Raw genomic sequence first — 15,414 nt, forward strand, 5'->3', positions numbered from 1 at the left:
ATTCACAATCTCCTCATCACAGGCAGGCACAGCACTCAATTCAGCATGTTTGTGTGTGCTGTCTGCGTCACTCATAGCCCGTGCCTATATCATGCGCTATATCGAACATTTTTTCTATCGTTATCGAAGAGGGTGTACCGTCGATAAATATCGATACTGTTTTATCGCCCAGGCCTAGTGTCCAAATATCATTGGCATCAATTAGAGCATTCTGGGAAATGATGTGTTCTTCCACTATGGTCCATAAAATGAAAGTTGACCTCCTGACACAATTTTAAAAATGTATATTTCTATTCTGTAACAGTGGTGAAATATTGATACTGGAGTCTTAAACTTTTCTAGTTATATATACACTAGCTTTCAAAAGTTTGATGTAGGTAAGATTTTTTATATTTTTGAAAGAAGTCACTTGATTTATTTGAATAAAAATATAGTACAAATATTATTACAATTTGAAAAGTGTTTTCTCTTTGTATATATTTTAAATTTATTTAAAAGAACAGCATTTATTTGAAATATAAATCTTTTGTTACATTATAAATGTCTTTTTTGACCAATTTAATGTGTTCTTGCTAGTAAGTGTCAGTTTATTATTTTAATAATTAAAATGAATAAAAAAAAACATACTTTTTGAATTGTAGTGTACTTGTCTACAATACATAAAGCTTTTATGGATATGTTAGGCAGTAAATCTAAAAACAAAGAAACACCCCTCCCACGTTAACAGTTTAACGCAGATATCTGTGCGTCTCGTATCTTTGACATTGACCTGCTCTACTATTCAATTAGGGCTGTAAGACAGAGATGTCTTTGTCCTTGTCCTCTGGCAACAAAACGTCCTGCCTTCAGGTTTATTCATCCTACATGTGGAGTCACACTTATCTTGTTGCTGTTGACATGGTAAGATTTCTTCATGCATTAAAGTGATGTGTAGCGAGAGGACAGGGGAGTTGGTTATCAGTGGTCCTGTTTTCTCCTCTGTCTGGCACATTTAGAAGGCGGACAGCAAGATATTAATTTTCCTAAAGTTTAATAAGCCGGGAGCAAGAATGTGTCCTTTTTGTTTTTTACTGAAACCTTTTCATTTGGAAACTGATGTGATTTGATGTTGAAGGAAAGCCAATAGTACATACATGCTAATTTAATTTTTAATTTTTGAGAAGGACATGCTGTTTTGTTCTTAGACTTGTTGACTACATATACTACAGTACTAAACATTGTGTGTAATACTGTATCCTGCAATGTGCTCAACTTGACCTTCTTTTTCCAGTGTGATCAAAGAATAAATATCAACCACTGTTTTTAACATATAACTAAATAATTTAAATAATTTAAACTTAAATAATACCAGGACACCACTTGCTGAATTAAATATGAAACATAATGATTTTTTATAATGAGTATTCACACTTTTCACCTTAATTTGAATGAAACACTAGAAATGTGTGCTTAATGATTAGACATAACAAAAACAAAGATTACCATTTAGATGATGTGAAATAATCTTAAATATAATAATAGTATGCATAAATTTAATGGCATAAACAACAACAATAATAATTATTTTTGTTAATAATAATAATAATAACAATAATAATATAATTATTATTTTTATTATTATTGTTTGTTTTTATTATTATGCCAAAAGGTAGAAATAAAACAAATATTAAATATTTGTTCTGTAAAAAGGACTAATGGAATCTTCACTGATGTCAGTCTGAGAAAAGCAATGTCGGTCAGTCTTTAGTTTTTCTTGACCGTTTTCTTGACCCCCTGCACATCCCAAAGACAAACTGCAGTAAATCACTCAGTGCCCACTGAATCCCCCATAATGAGGATGTCAGAAATAAAACCCATTAGTGTCTCATGGTACACAGTGCTTATTAGTTTTGTGTGTCAGCGTCTGGTTTGAGGTCAGTTTATCCTTCATGTAACATCACTGACCGCTTTAAAAACTGGGCAGCAGTCTGGGACAGTGGGTGTCCCGTCTGAAGGTGAACAGACATGTGTGTCATAATGTGTCTCAGTGATTAATGAACTCTCAGATGAGTCATGTCTGGACTTTATTTTGCACAAACCTGAGCTCATTCCTGACCTGTATCTCTCCTCTCTTATCCTTCAGGATGATGGATGACCTTCATCGATTGGTCAAGGCTGCAGATATAGCCACACCCTTCATCCTGATTGGCTCTGAGCTGGGCACGCTCAACGGCAGGTTCTACAGCCACATCCATGACACGTAAGTCATGCTGACACAGTCTGTCAGTCATATATGAACATGTCGGGAAGTTTGTTTCCACCACAGAATGCACGTTACGTTTGTGCACTAAAAGATTTGTTTAATGTTTTTGAAAGAAGTCTTTTATTCTCAACAAGGCTGCGTTTATTTGATCAAAATATAGTAAAAACAACAATGTTATAAAATAATATTGCAGTTTAAATGCACTGTTTTCAATTTAAATATATTTGAAAATGTAATTTATTCCTGTGTTCCAAAGCTGAATTTTCAGCATCATTACTCCAGTCTTCAGTGTCGTTATAAAATAATATTGCAGTTTAAATGCACTGTTTTCAATTTAAATATATTTGAAAATGTAATTTATTCCTGTGTTCCAAAGCTGAATCTTCAGCATCATTACTCCAGTCTTCAGTGTCACATGATCCTTCAGAAATCATTCTAATATGCTGATTTTCTGCTCAAGAAACATTTCTTATTATTATCAATGCTGAAATCGTTTGTGCTGCTTAATTGTCTGGAAACCTTGAGACATTTAGAAGTTTGGGGTAAGTAAGATAAAAAAAAAAAAGAAATTAAATTGATCAGTAAAAAATGTATAATCTTGCAAAATACTTCTATTTCAAATAAATGCTGTTCTTTTGAACTTTCTATTCATCAAAGAATCAAGAAAAATGTATCAGGGTTTCCACAAAAATATTAAGCAGTAAAAACATTGGTAACAACACATTTTCAACACTGATAATAAGAACCATTATTAATAATTGAGCACCAATAATAATTGATAATAACTAAGCACCAAATCACCATAATAGAATGATTTCTGAAGAATCATGTGACACTAAAAATACAACTTTGCCATCACAGAAAAAAAATACTTTTAAAAATATAACAAAATAGAAAATAATAATATTTCAAAATATTGCAGTTTTTACTGTTTTTTTGATCAAATAAATGCAGCCTTGATGAGCAAAAGAGACCTCTATTATAAACATTAAAAAAGTCATAATTATTCCAAATATTTGACCAGCAGTGTATAATACATTGGCGAATAGTGTTATATATGCACCATAATAGAATGATTTCTGAAGAATCATGTGACACTAAAAATACAACTTTGCCATCACAGAAAAAAAATGCTTTTTAAAATATAACAAAATAGAAAACAGTTTATAATATTTCAAAATATTGCAGTTTTTACTGTTTTTTTTATCAAATAAATGCAGCCTTGATGAGCAAAAGAGACCTCTTTTATAAACATTAAAAAAAGTCATAATTATTCCAAATATTTGACCAGCAGTGTATAATACATTGGCGAATAGTGTTATATATGCCTAACAGGGTTTTTCTTCCAGACATTTATACCTGCCATGACCAAAAGATCCATCAGTGCAGCTTGGGACGACCTCTCGGCGCACACTCCCCCAAACCCTCCATCTGACAGATTTAACCTTTCATCTGCTCTGATGTGCAGCTTTAAGACCCATAAATTCAGCTGCGTTAGGCCTGTAGCGCCCAAGGACTGAAAATATTGTCCCCGCTGCGGCTCTGAGCCCATTCATCTCACTCGATAGATGCTGTTCATTTCTCCCTGGTTACAGGAGGAGCTCGCTTGGTGTGTGTGGCGTCTCATCTGAGCTCTAGAAACATCCTCTGTGTGGTCTTTTCACTCTCTCTCTCTGTCTCTTCAGGCAAGTGTCTGACCTGGTGTTGATCGATCCGATCCCAGAGGATGTCTTTGAAGAGGAGAAGTGGCAGCAGTTCAGGTGAGTCATCAGCCGAGAGAGAGAGAGAGTGTGTGAGGCACAAACACGATTCCTCAAATCCCAGATCTATCTGGTGAGTCATCAGCCGAGAGAGAGAGAGAGAGTGTGTGAGGCACAAACACGATTCCTCAAATCCCAGATCTATCCTAATGCTGAGAGCCAGAGGAAGAAATGGTGAAGTGTATCATTTTTTAAAGATGCCAAAATACGTTCTTTTACTTTAAGCCATTCAGGGGTTGATTTCTCTGAAAAGCATACAGACTGTAGCTGTAACAAAACATTACTCTGTTTTTGATCATCCTGACTTGTCAGACACAATGAAAACAATAATTTGTTTGGCAATTATTAAGTTTGGTTATGCTAGTTGAACAATATTACACACTTCACTTTTAACTTGTTTTTACAGGAAAATAATTAATTGAATGAACTCAAATGTTTGACATGTTCCGTATTTATCTGATTTATCTGATTTGATAGATAGAAATTATACTATGGGATTGCAAATGTGATATTTATATAACATTAATATTTCATATACATTGAAATACTATGGAATTCTTTGAAATGAATTATTTCGGAACTTCATGGTGGTATGTAAATATATATAAATTATATATATAAATAAAAAATAAATATATGTAAATGTAAATATTTATAAATATATTTACATAGTCATATTAATATATACATATTTATATAAATTATAAGTGTTTTCAAAATTCAAATGAATAATATTTGAGAATTTCTTAGTATTTGGTTTGTCCTGAGCTGACATAAATTCCATACATTTGTACAAAATCTGATGATCCATGTTATTTCAGTATGATTGGAATATTTTTATTTTTAAAAATAAATTTTATAGTAAATATGAATTTTAACATAAAATCCTTGTTAACTTTTGCAGCTATTCTAGTGCCTGCAACTCATTTATTTATTTATTTAATAATAAATTGTCCCAGTCATTGTCAGCTGTCCAAATCACTGTAAGAGCAAATATTTACTCTTTCGTCAGAGCTAAAAGGAGCCAGTCTGACAACACTTTCACTCGTTAGCACTCAAAAACTGAGCTGCTCACAGACACTAATATACAGCCAACATAAAAACTCATTTAATATTTAAACAGCCACGTAAAGCTCCAGTTACATGGGTATTTACAGCTAGGTGCAGTTTATGTCCATAGTTAAGCATGCTGAAGCTATTCAATTTCAGTGGAAGTCGGTAAGAAATAGAGTCGCATTTCCTGGCCTTGTTCTACCTGCTATTGGAGTCATTTAGAAGTGACATGATAGCAATTCCTCAGAGAACCCTTCTGCACTGCTTTAAAAGCCCTTCCTTCCTTCACGGAGAATATCCCATTTCATAAACTTCTACCTCTATTATTTATCGCCATTATGCGACTCAAATGAGTTCTGCTAGATAAGAAATGAATATGCCCGGATTGACTAATTTGTACATGACTGGACGTGAAGCGGCGCCATTTATCTGGGAAATGTGCGCAATTAAGCTTTGATTAATAGATGCTCGTTCCATTGAGTGCAAGACGGTGTACATGCAATCCAATTAGTTAGGACACACTGAAATAAATGTTGTGGATATTAACTCAGGGTTAAGTTAATATCCGTAGCACATGAGTTTTATTACTGATCTTACTTAAATCGTAAGAGCTGCTGGTTTAAATTGAGGATGTATTAAACACTTCTGCTTGCGATTATGTGATAGCCGTGCAATATAAAATGAAGTCTTTGGGGAAATATTGTATTAGATTTTTATTTTAGAACTTTAGAACAGGCTGGAATAATCCTTGGAATTTTCTTTAATCTATTTTTATCATCTGCAGTTACTGGCATAAAAGTATGTGTTTAAAATAAATATGATGTAATGTTGATCCTAAACAGTTTGTATTATTTATTTATTATTATTTTGTATTAGTTATAGTTGTTATTAAATTTTGAATTCATTTAGAATTTAATATTTTCAGTTTTTTTTTTATTTTAGTAATTTTGTTATGTGCTTTTGTCATTTTTATTAGTTTTTAAAGACTTAAACTACTTCAGTCTGTGTGCATTGAATTTATTTAATACACGAGTTTCACAATTTGAGTTGAATTACTGAAATGAACTTTTCCACGACATTCTAATTTATTGAGATGCACCTGTAGCTTTTAGTTTTTTTATTTCAGTTTTAGTTTTGCTAATTTTAGTACTTTAGTTTAGTTCCTTGCTAAGGCAACATGTCTAATTTTTGTTTAAATTTTTTTAAGTTTAAATTGTTTATCTAATATTTTTATTTTATTTTATTTTATTTCCTTTAACTCCTAAAGCAAGAGTAGTCGATTAAATATATTATACAGTATTAGATATACTTTATAGACATTAGATATGTATTTTATTTTCATTATTATTTTATTAAATTCTTATTATTTGCTTCCATTAGGATCCTTTAGGATTGGTTACACAATATGATTTAAATTCCCGTACCAAACCTGCACATATTGCTTCAGGGTTTTTTGACTAACACAACTTTCTAGCTCCATTTCCTTCTTACCGATTCGTTTTATGTTACAAAGCGTCTCCAAGATGTGTCAAAAGCAGGTGTTAATTCTATGAGCGATGAGAGGCCATGACATGAGGCATAAACTCAAACCAAAAACCATGAAGAACCCATAAAGCTCATTCTGAAAACACTCTTTGTTTTGCTGACTGGAGTGGATCTGTGTTCTTTTGAATGGATTTAATCGGGTCACAAGTCTGCGTAATTGCGGTCTCCTTCCTTTTAAGAAGCCTTGTGTGACGACTAAGAGATAAACTGCCGGTGTCCAATAGGAGAGCCGCCGCACCTGAGGATGACAGCGGAGACGGTATCAGCGTCTTCCCTGTGCCAGCAGGATTTCCACATCAAAAGAGCGTCTCATTAACGCTGCCTCACTCTGAAATGAGTTCCGCTATATCTGACAAAATGAGTCACTCCCAATCGCTAGAGAACAAAATGGAGCAGCAGAGTGTCCCGGCTCTCATCCGGTGTGAACTTTGATGTGCGGTCAGGGACTCAGAAGTTGTCAGATCATGAAAATCATCTGGCACTTCAAAGGTGACTTGTCAAGTTGAATCTACCCATCCTGGAAAATCCAACTTAAATCAGGAGGTGGTCCTCACTACAGAACACAAGATCCAGGGGGCGTGGTTGGATCCAGATCCAACTCCTCCCGCCTTACATATACCTAAACCTACCCGCCTCCACCCCCTGATCCCTAAACCCACCCATCTCCACCCCTAAACCTACCAATCTCCACCCCCTAGATGTGGATCCAACCACGCCCCCTGGATCTTGTGTTCTGCAGTGAGGGGCTACTGGGTTTTGCAACAGTTTAAGTGATCAGCTATCTGGGCTACCATCTTGAACCAGCAACAAACAAACCAGCTACCATTCCAAATCACTGGTTTTAGCTGAGTTTTCTAGTCATCTCAGATACGGTTGCCTGCGAACAGATGGTCTTTTTTGGCCTTTTTTAGTATTTATTTTTTTTGTTGTTGCTGTGGTGACAAAACCAGCTGAAAGCAGCTCCTGTGAGGTTTACACAGTACAGACTGTGTTTTTGCTTTTGAAGGAACAGAAGCAGCTGTCAGAAAACCACATGCTGGCAGTTACATGTAAACATGTCAGAATTGTCAAATTTCAAAGTCTCTCTTAAGAGGGATTTCCCCAAGATAAAGTCTTCTGTCTGTGCATCTCATCTATCAAATGGCACAATGAAGCTCATAAAAATCAGGAATCTATTTAATATGACTAATGAAACCAAAAATCTGAATATTGAATTTTTATCTATCTATCTATCTATCTATCTGTCTGTCTGTCTGTCTGTCTGTCACACACTCTCTCTCTCTCCCTCTCTCTCTCTCTCTCTATATATATATATACATATACAGTAGGTATAGAAAAGAATCACACCCCTTTTGTTGCTTTGCAGCCTGAAATGAACACAGACACCGTTTTTGTTTTATCCAGCTGTATTTACTCAGTGCAACTTATAACATCCAAGTGAAAGATGTAACACAAACATGTCAGAAAAAAATAAAAAACAGAATCACTGAGTTGGAAAAAGGATCACCTCCTTGTGTCGGTATTTTGCTGAACCACCTTTTGCTTTAATTACAGCCTTTAGTCTGTTGGGATATGTCTCTAACTTTGCACAACTAGACTGATGGTTGCATCAGCAGCATCTTTTGGTGGCATAAAGACACTGAATTAAATTACTCAGAATATTAGAATATGTTCTTAGACTTGTAAACAAGACTAAGCATTTTGGTGGAAAATGGATATATGTGGATGTTTTAAGATTCAAAGCTCGTACTTCGAGTTACCTGCCAGAAAAAAAAAATACTGTTCTTATTGTGTTTAATGCCAGTGGATTGAGTGAATTCATTTAAGTGACCATTTGTTTATAACTAGGCCATTTGAGGCACCCAGAGGAAACATTAAGTGAATATTGACTAATGTGACACAGTTGAGTAGTTGATGCAAATTAGCAGTTAATCTCCCTGGTAGTGTTGGAATCTAGTGGAATGCATACTAGCCACTAACACAGCACGGCAATTGCTGACCTCCAGAGATTTAACTGCCTTTAGTGTGAACGCACCTTTAGAGGGGCTAAAGCGGTTCGAGACCCTGCAGGACTGAGGTGCAGGATGCCTTCATCACATGATCTTCCTCTCACAGACACCTCTGAAATACAAGAATCAATGGAACAAATCAATCAAGCAGTCAGTCAGTTTCTCTGAAGTGTGACTTCACACATATATGTGTACTGATTGAAAATCATATTGGGAAAATTGCTGGCCTTGCCTGTAACATTTGTGTAGCTTTTCTTTCATTTCTTCTGCAGTAAAGTGAGAAATCCCTCTGGAATTACATTGGTCTGGCTCCAGTAATGCCAATTATCAGTAATTAGAGCTTCTAGTGCTGGAGCAAGTACTGTCAGTCATCAGTAATGAAGTAAGACCACATTAGCCTTGCTGTGTTTACAGCCGTTAGTGTTCACTCACAGTGAGACGTGACCGCCCCCTACTGGCCACTTTCAGAAAGACCTCACGACCTCTGAGAGTTTCTCTACTGTACACTGCTACTGCTGTTCAAACGTTTGGGATCAGTAATATTTGTAATGTTTTTTTATTTTTATTTTTTTAAAGAAGTCTCTTCTGCTCATCATGACTGCATTTATTTGATCAGAAATACAGAACAAAACAGTAATATTGTGAAATATTATTGCTATTTAAAATAATGGTTTTCTATTTTAATACACTTTCAAATATACTTTATTCCTGTGATGCAAAGCTGAATTTTCAGCATCATTACTCCAGTCTTCAGATTTTTTTCATAAATTTAGGAGTCAAATGAATTTTAGTTGTAATTTAATATGACCAAACAGTAAGAAAACAGAGTGATATAAGTCGGATGTAACCGATAAATGACTTCAGTCTGGATGTCAGTAATGGTTCTGAATGATTCACTGAGTGAGTCTGATTCAAACTGCTAACTCAAGAGCAAGTAGATTGAATTTTTGTGTAATATTGTTTTGAATACAGGCAAGTTATATGGCTTTTAAAAATTAACATTTTATTTCCATTTTTAAAGCAGCTGAAAAACCTTAAATGCCTTAAAATGGAATTATTTGCAATATATACTGATTAAACCACAAGTTTAATTTATGTATAATTTGACTTTATATATGGTATGTATTATTTGTAATTTTTTGTGTTTTTGTTTTATGAAATTTTGTTTTGTAGTTTAATATGCTGCTTGGATTTGTGTGTGTTTAACCATGATAATTCCTGTTTCTTATTTGAAGTGTTTTAATAAAAGTAAAAATTCAAGGCTCATTGGGAAAAAAAAACCGGTTCATAAGAGTAACTTTTTGCGAATCGGAAACATGACGCGCGCTGTGTTCTTTGCTTATTGTTCAAATGAGATGATATCTGATGAAACCACATGTGCATAAAACCACATGTGCATAAAAAAAAGAACTTGCTTTTTTAAAATCACACATTTTATTTTTTATAGTATTTTGTAATTTGTCTGTCAAATCACTTGGGTTTTGAGGAGAGTCATTCTATTATTTTTCTAAGCGATCAGACTAACTAGATTTATGCCTGCTGGATGATAAAAAACATACAAAAAAAGTCATAGACAGATTTTGACTTGGAGCAGTCAGCAAGCCCATAATACCCTAGCAACTCCCTAGCAACCATCCAGCAAGCTCCAGAGTATCAGCAGTAGTGTTTTATCATGTGTGAAGTGTTCTAAACGTGTCTAAATATTCTTCACGAGAGTGTTGATCAGTGTTTCTGTGTCATTGATTCATTCTTCATAAATGAGCTGTCATTGTGAAGCATTAGACAGCGCAGTGAGGAGTCATTTAGTCCTTCATGCGTGGGTAATGACCGCTCAATTAATGCAGTTCATCACAGCAGACGCCTGTCACTGATTCATACAGCACACTGTACCGCTGTGTCTCTGGGTCCAGTGTTCTGGCCTTCAACATCTCCTCATTGTGACCCTTCGAATCAGTTTGAATAAATGGTCTTTTTGGAATGGGATATATGAACTGCAATTCACAGGAAAATCAGATTTTTCATGTTATGATGACCCCTTTGAAATCTTATGTTTGTATATTTTTACAGGTACTCTCACCTCGTCCCGTCCCTGCAGATGATGCAGTTCTCTGCAGCTGCAGGTTTGAGTCGTCTGCTCATTATTCTGGGTGTGCTGAAGCCGGTCATTCAGGGAGGCGACGTCTCAGAGGAACTCCTGCAGTGACAGGTCAGCCCACAAACTCCATCTGAGCCTGCTCATAGTTCATGGATTAAACCGGCATCCGTTCAGTCATCAACCCTGATAGTCAACTGCTATTGTGGTCATTAAATTTCCTGCTTAGCAGATTTTCTCTTTCATTTTTCACTGTTTGATGGCTAATCGTGTCTTGTAAGCAGATCAGTGTGTACATATACAACTCAAGGTTATGGTGTCACTGCTTCTAGTTTTTTTAAAACAGTAAAATCCAACAAGGGGTACACATACTAAAAAAGTATTGAACAAGTTTCAAGTTTGTTTGTTAAACCTATAAAACGAGATTAATTAAAACTTGATAAAATGGTAAAACGTAAAAAAAAAAAAAAATACATACTAGCTGTCCATAGATTAATTATGGTGGTAACACTTCAGTAAAGGGACCAAGTCTCACTTGCTTATATGCATGCACTGACTTTTTTCAGTGTGCATATTACTAGCATATTGGCTGTTTTTAGTACTTATAAAGCACATATTCTACTTGACCATATTCTGCATCCCTAATCCTACCCAATATCTAAACTTAACAACTACCTTATTAACTATTAATAAGCAGTAATTAGGAGTTTATTGAGGCAAAAGTCGTAGTTAATAGCTAGTAAATAGTGAGAAATGGACCTTAAAATAAAGTGTGACCATTATGGTTGATTTCATGATTATCTTATTTGAAACTCTGAAATAACTACATTTAATTTTACTCATTTAACCTATAAAAAGAAATGAAAACTTAAAAAAAACAAAAAACAACAACAACAACAACAAAAAAACAATATATATATATTACCTGTTGAAAGATTAAGATAATTAATTGTAATTAATTTCATGATTTTCTTTGAAGTTCTAAAATAATTTGGTTTTATTTGTTAAAATTATAAAAAGAAATTACAATAAAAAATACAAAGGCCAATAGATTAAAATAATAATTTTTTATAGATTAATAATAATTATTAATTAATTTCATGATTTCCCCCCTTCAAAGTTCTGAAAAAAGTACTTTTTTATAAAAAATTTTTTTTACCTGTTAACCCTATAAACATTTTAAATTAAAACAAATTTTTTTTTTTCTCTAATTTTGGATTTACTTGTAAACCTATAAAAAGAAATGACAACTTTAAAAATAGCTGTCAAAAGATTAAAATAATTTCTGAAATAACTACATTTTGGTTTACTTGTTATAACTATAAAAAGAAATTACAACTTAAAATAAAAAAATGCATATTAGCTGTCAAATGATTAAAATAATTAAACAGTTGTGATGAATGTGAATTTTTGTTTTTGTTTTTTGAAGGATGGTGATCAGGATACCTGCTTAGCAACATTTAAGTGCACATTTCATCTTTGCCATTTTATTGCATTCAATTCTTTTTCAAACAAAACAAAGCAATGTAAGTTGTCAATTTGTGTGAATGACACTTGCAGACACTTGGACTTTATACAAAGACTCCAGATTTCTTTAGTCATCTTCTCATTGATATCAGTAAAAATTACATTGTCTTTCACGTTCACACCACCATTTTACTATTTTATTTTATTTTGTTTTGTGATCATTGTGAGACAAAAAAGGTTGGGAAACGCTGGTCTTACAACATGGCCACTTGGCGGTGCTGTGGCATAAATTACAGTTGTCTCTATGAGCCGGTTGACATGCAGGGCAGGGTTTCTGGAGAACAAGAGAAGCAGTTTAATGATCAGTTGTCTAAGATGAACAACTTTCCCGGATTGTGTGAATGTGAGAGGCTGCAGACAGAGACTGACGCGGAGGCTTTTTGAAATGCCTTCAGACAGGGTTTCTCAGGTCACGATGCAAAACAGCCGCGTGCAGTCAAGGTACGAGGCCGCTCTCTTCGCTCCAGTTCCACCCAATTTCATGCACGTTAACATGCGGCCACGAATATGCAAAACATTTATTAGAATTTTGAATGGCCCCTCTTCCCCACAAAAAGCTACAGATTCCCATTTGCGACATGAATCGAAGGTTGACCTGAGGAACGGAAGAGGTGATTTAGAGGAATGTTTTGCCTTTATAAGGAGGTTGAAATAATTAATGCACAACAGGAAGGTGGTGATGACTAGGTCTGTTTTTTTTCTCGTTATTTCATACATGCCCATCCTTCCTCTCTATCTGCATAAAAACAGACACAGTGTTTTTAAGACCTCTGTCTCATTTGTCTGGGAAAGATTAGAAGCATAAAACGAAAGCAATATGTTTCTTTGTAACGTTAGATTTCAACAAAACAACACAAAATTAACGAGCTTTAAAATATCTGGGTGTTTGCTAGAGTCAAAAATAACTTTGCTTGTGTTGTTGGTGTAAATGCAGTAGGCTGCTTGAAGCAAAATGCATCCATGGCATGCAACTGTTTTAGTCTACAGTTATTATAAACGTATAAATGAACTTCAGGTTATAGTTGCAACCACAGATGCATGTTAAGTTAACTATATTTCTGTCATGACGACTCTCTGAGGGATTGGCATGGTAATGTACATGACAATGTTAATGTATTTGGCCTTGGCGGAATAGATCTGCTACGCTGCTGCTGCTGCTGCGGCAGAGCAAGTACCAAGACTTGCTACTGCCAATACATCCACAACATGCTGCGGTAAGCCGCCATCTAGAGTTTCATGCCAGAACTCTGTATATGTGCTACATTTGGAAACTGCAATGCAAACATGATTACTGTTCAAAAGGTTGGTGTCAAAAGAAGTCTCTTATGCTCATCAAGACTAAATTTATTTGATCAAAAATACAGTAACAACGGTAAAATAGCTTTTTTTTGTATTTTAATATATTTTCAAATGTATTTTATTCCTGTGATGCAAAGCTCTTGAATGGTAGTGTATAACCTATACTGACTTTGTGGACTTTTGTTTTATTTACAATATATAGAATGGTCTTTAAAAATTTCCCACTATTTTAAACACCTTTTTGCTTTCACTAAATTAATTTCAATGAAGCTATGGAGTGACATACATTTTATTAAAAGCACAAATATTCTATCTCTTAACTAATTTAGTTGCATGCATAATTCAAAAAATTGCAAAATGCAGTATAGTATGTCATGCTGCAGACCATGTCAACATCACGTCATGCATATCAAGTATTTCAGGCCTGATATCAAGTCTGTTGCTATTGCTCTTAGTGACTGGTCAATGCATGTTCAAACTACAAATCACATGATTTAAAGAAATAAAGGAAAAGGTGCTGGCAGTGCATTCAGATAGGACTTCTTTACATAAGAACACAGACAATCAAATAGCAATTAGCGACTACATAGTGCTTTCATGTTTAACTGAGAGGAATCGCGGCTCTTGAAATGCCTGTCGACATTTAATTTGACCGCTCTGTCTCTCAGAATGACGGATTGTTCTTCATGAGAGGATCTGCTCCCCTCGTGCTGTTGACTCAAGTGTTGACTTGACGCTTTCAAGTGTGTCTGTCTGAGGTCACCGAGTGTATATTACAATGACCAAAGAGTGAAAATTAAACATTGGAACAACTCACGTCTCTTGACCGCTGTCGTGGCATATACAGTACAGTAATATATGTCTATCTAAATACATTTGTCTCAGCTATTAAGTGAAGAAGAAATCAATATAGAAATCAATGCTTATTTAGATTTTTTTCCCCCTTGTGATTCTCATGTCAGAAATATCTGCTGTGTAACCCTGCCCATCAGAGCGCTGCAGTAGACGAGCATTTCTTTCTCAACGAGAGCGCATCTCTAGTGAGGTAAGACTTTACCTTCAATGAATAGTTTGATAAATGTGATAAATGATAATTAGTGGCACCAAAAAACATAAATTTGTTTAAAAAAAAAAAACTGTTCAAAATTAGGATTGGACACTTTCATTAGTGAAATATATGTTCATAGTTATTGTGATGATATACACCCGTAATTACTCTGATAGGACACCTGCGTGAATTAAAATTTATTGCAGTAATTTTTAGTTTGTAATGTAATGCATTTTTTAAAGTGTGATTTAAGTGTTTTTAAAACCACTCTATATAATATGCATTGCAAAGGCATTGCACAGGGTTATTATAGTTAGTTAAATCTATTACTATTAATTAAATGTATTTCTTGAAATGAAATAAACTTTTAAAATAAAATAAAATCGAAAACTTGTTTTATTTCAACTAGTTGCCAAGGCAGCATTTCTCATTTTCTTTTAGTTAATATTAATGTACTAAAATAACTAAAACTGAAATAAAAAATAAAAACTATATAGACAAAAAAGACAAAAACTAATAAATATGTTAATTTTATTTAAAAATAAAATTAAAATTAAATATATAAGAACCAAAAAACGTATAAAAATGGACAAAAACATGAATGTAAAACTAACGAAAATGTAAAAAAACTGATAATAAAAACGGATTTTCAATTATTGTTTAAGGATTTTTGAAACTATAAAAAATATTACAGAGCTCTAGAGCAGTGTTTCCCAACCTTTTTTTAGTCGCGGCACCCTTTGGAAATTTTAACAAACTTGTGGCACCCTACAAAATAAATTTTGTCACAATATTTGAATTTCTAACTTTGATATGATAATTTGAAAAGTATAGATATT

General features: G+C 34.1%; 1 protein-coding gene across 2 annotated transcripts in view; it reads left to right on the forward strand.

The window, feature by feature from the left end:
* Window positions 1-15,414, forward strand: part of LOC107714344 (uncharacterized) — a 21,146-nt gene that overhangs the window by 3,201 nt on the left and 2,531 nt on the right. The window contains exons 6-9 of one of the 2 annotated variants that reach the window (XR_001636975.1): window positions 2,123-2,239; window positions 3,928-4,002; window positions 10,677-10,815; window positions 14,490-14,572. Coding sequence is in view for 1 of the 2 variants with exons in the window: in XM_016520169.1 (XP_016375655.1) it covers window positions 2,123-2,239; window positions 3,928-4,002; window positions 10,677-10,812 (328 nt within the window). In the remaining variant the exon portion in view is untranslated. Of the gene's footprint in view, window positions 1-2,122; window positions 2,240-3,927; window positions 4,003-10,676; window positions 10,879-14,489; window positions 14,573-15,414 lie in introns of those variants that run through there. The other variant, XM_016520169.1, reaches the window with a different exon arrangement.

The sequence above is a fragment of the Sinocyclocheilus rhinocerous genome, unplaced genomic scaffold, assembly GCF_001515625.1.
Source record: "Sinocyclocheilus rhinocerous isolate Xijiao unplaced genomic scaffold, SAMN03320098_v1.1 scaffold629, whole genome shotgun sequence".
Taxonomy (NCBI): Eukaryota; Metazoa; Chordata; class Actinopteri; order Cypriniformes; family Cyprinidae; genus Sinocyclocheilus; species Sinocyclocheilus rhinocerous.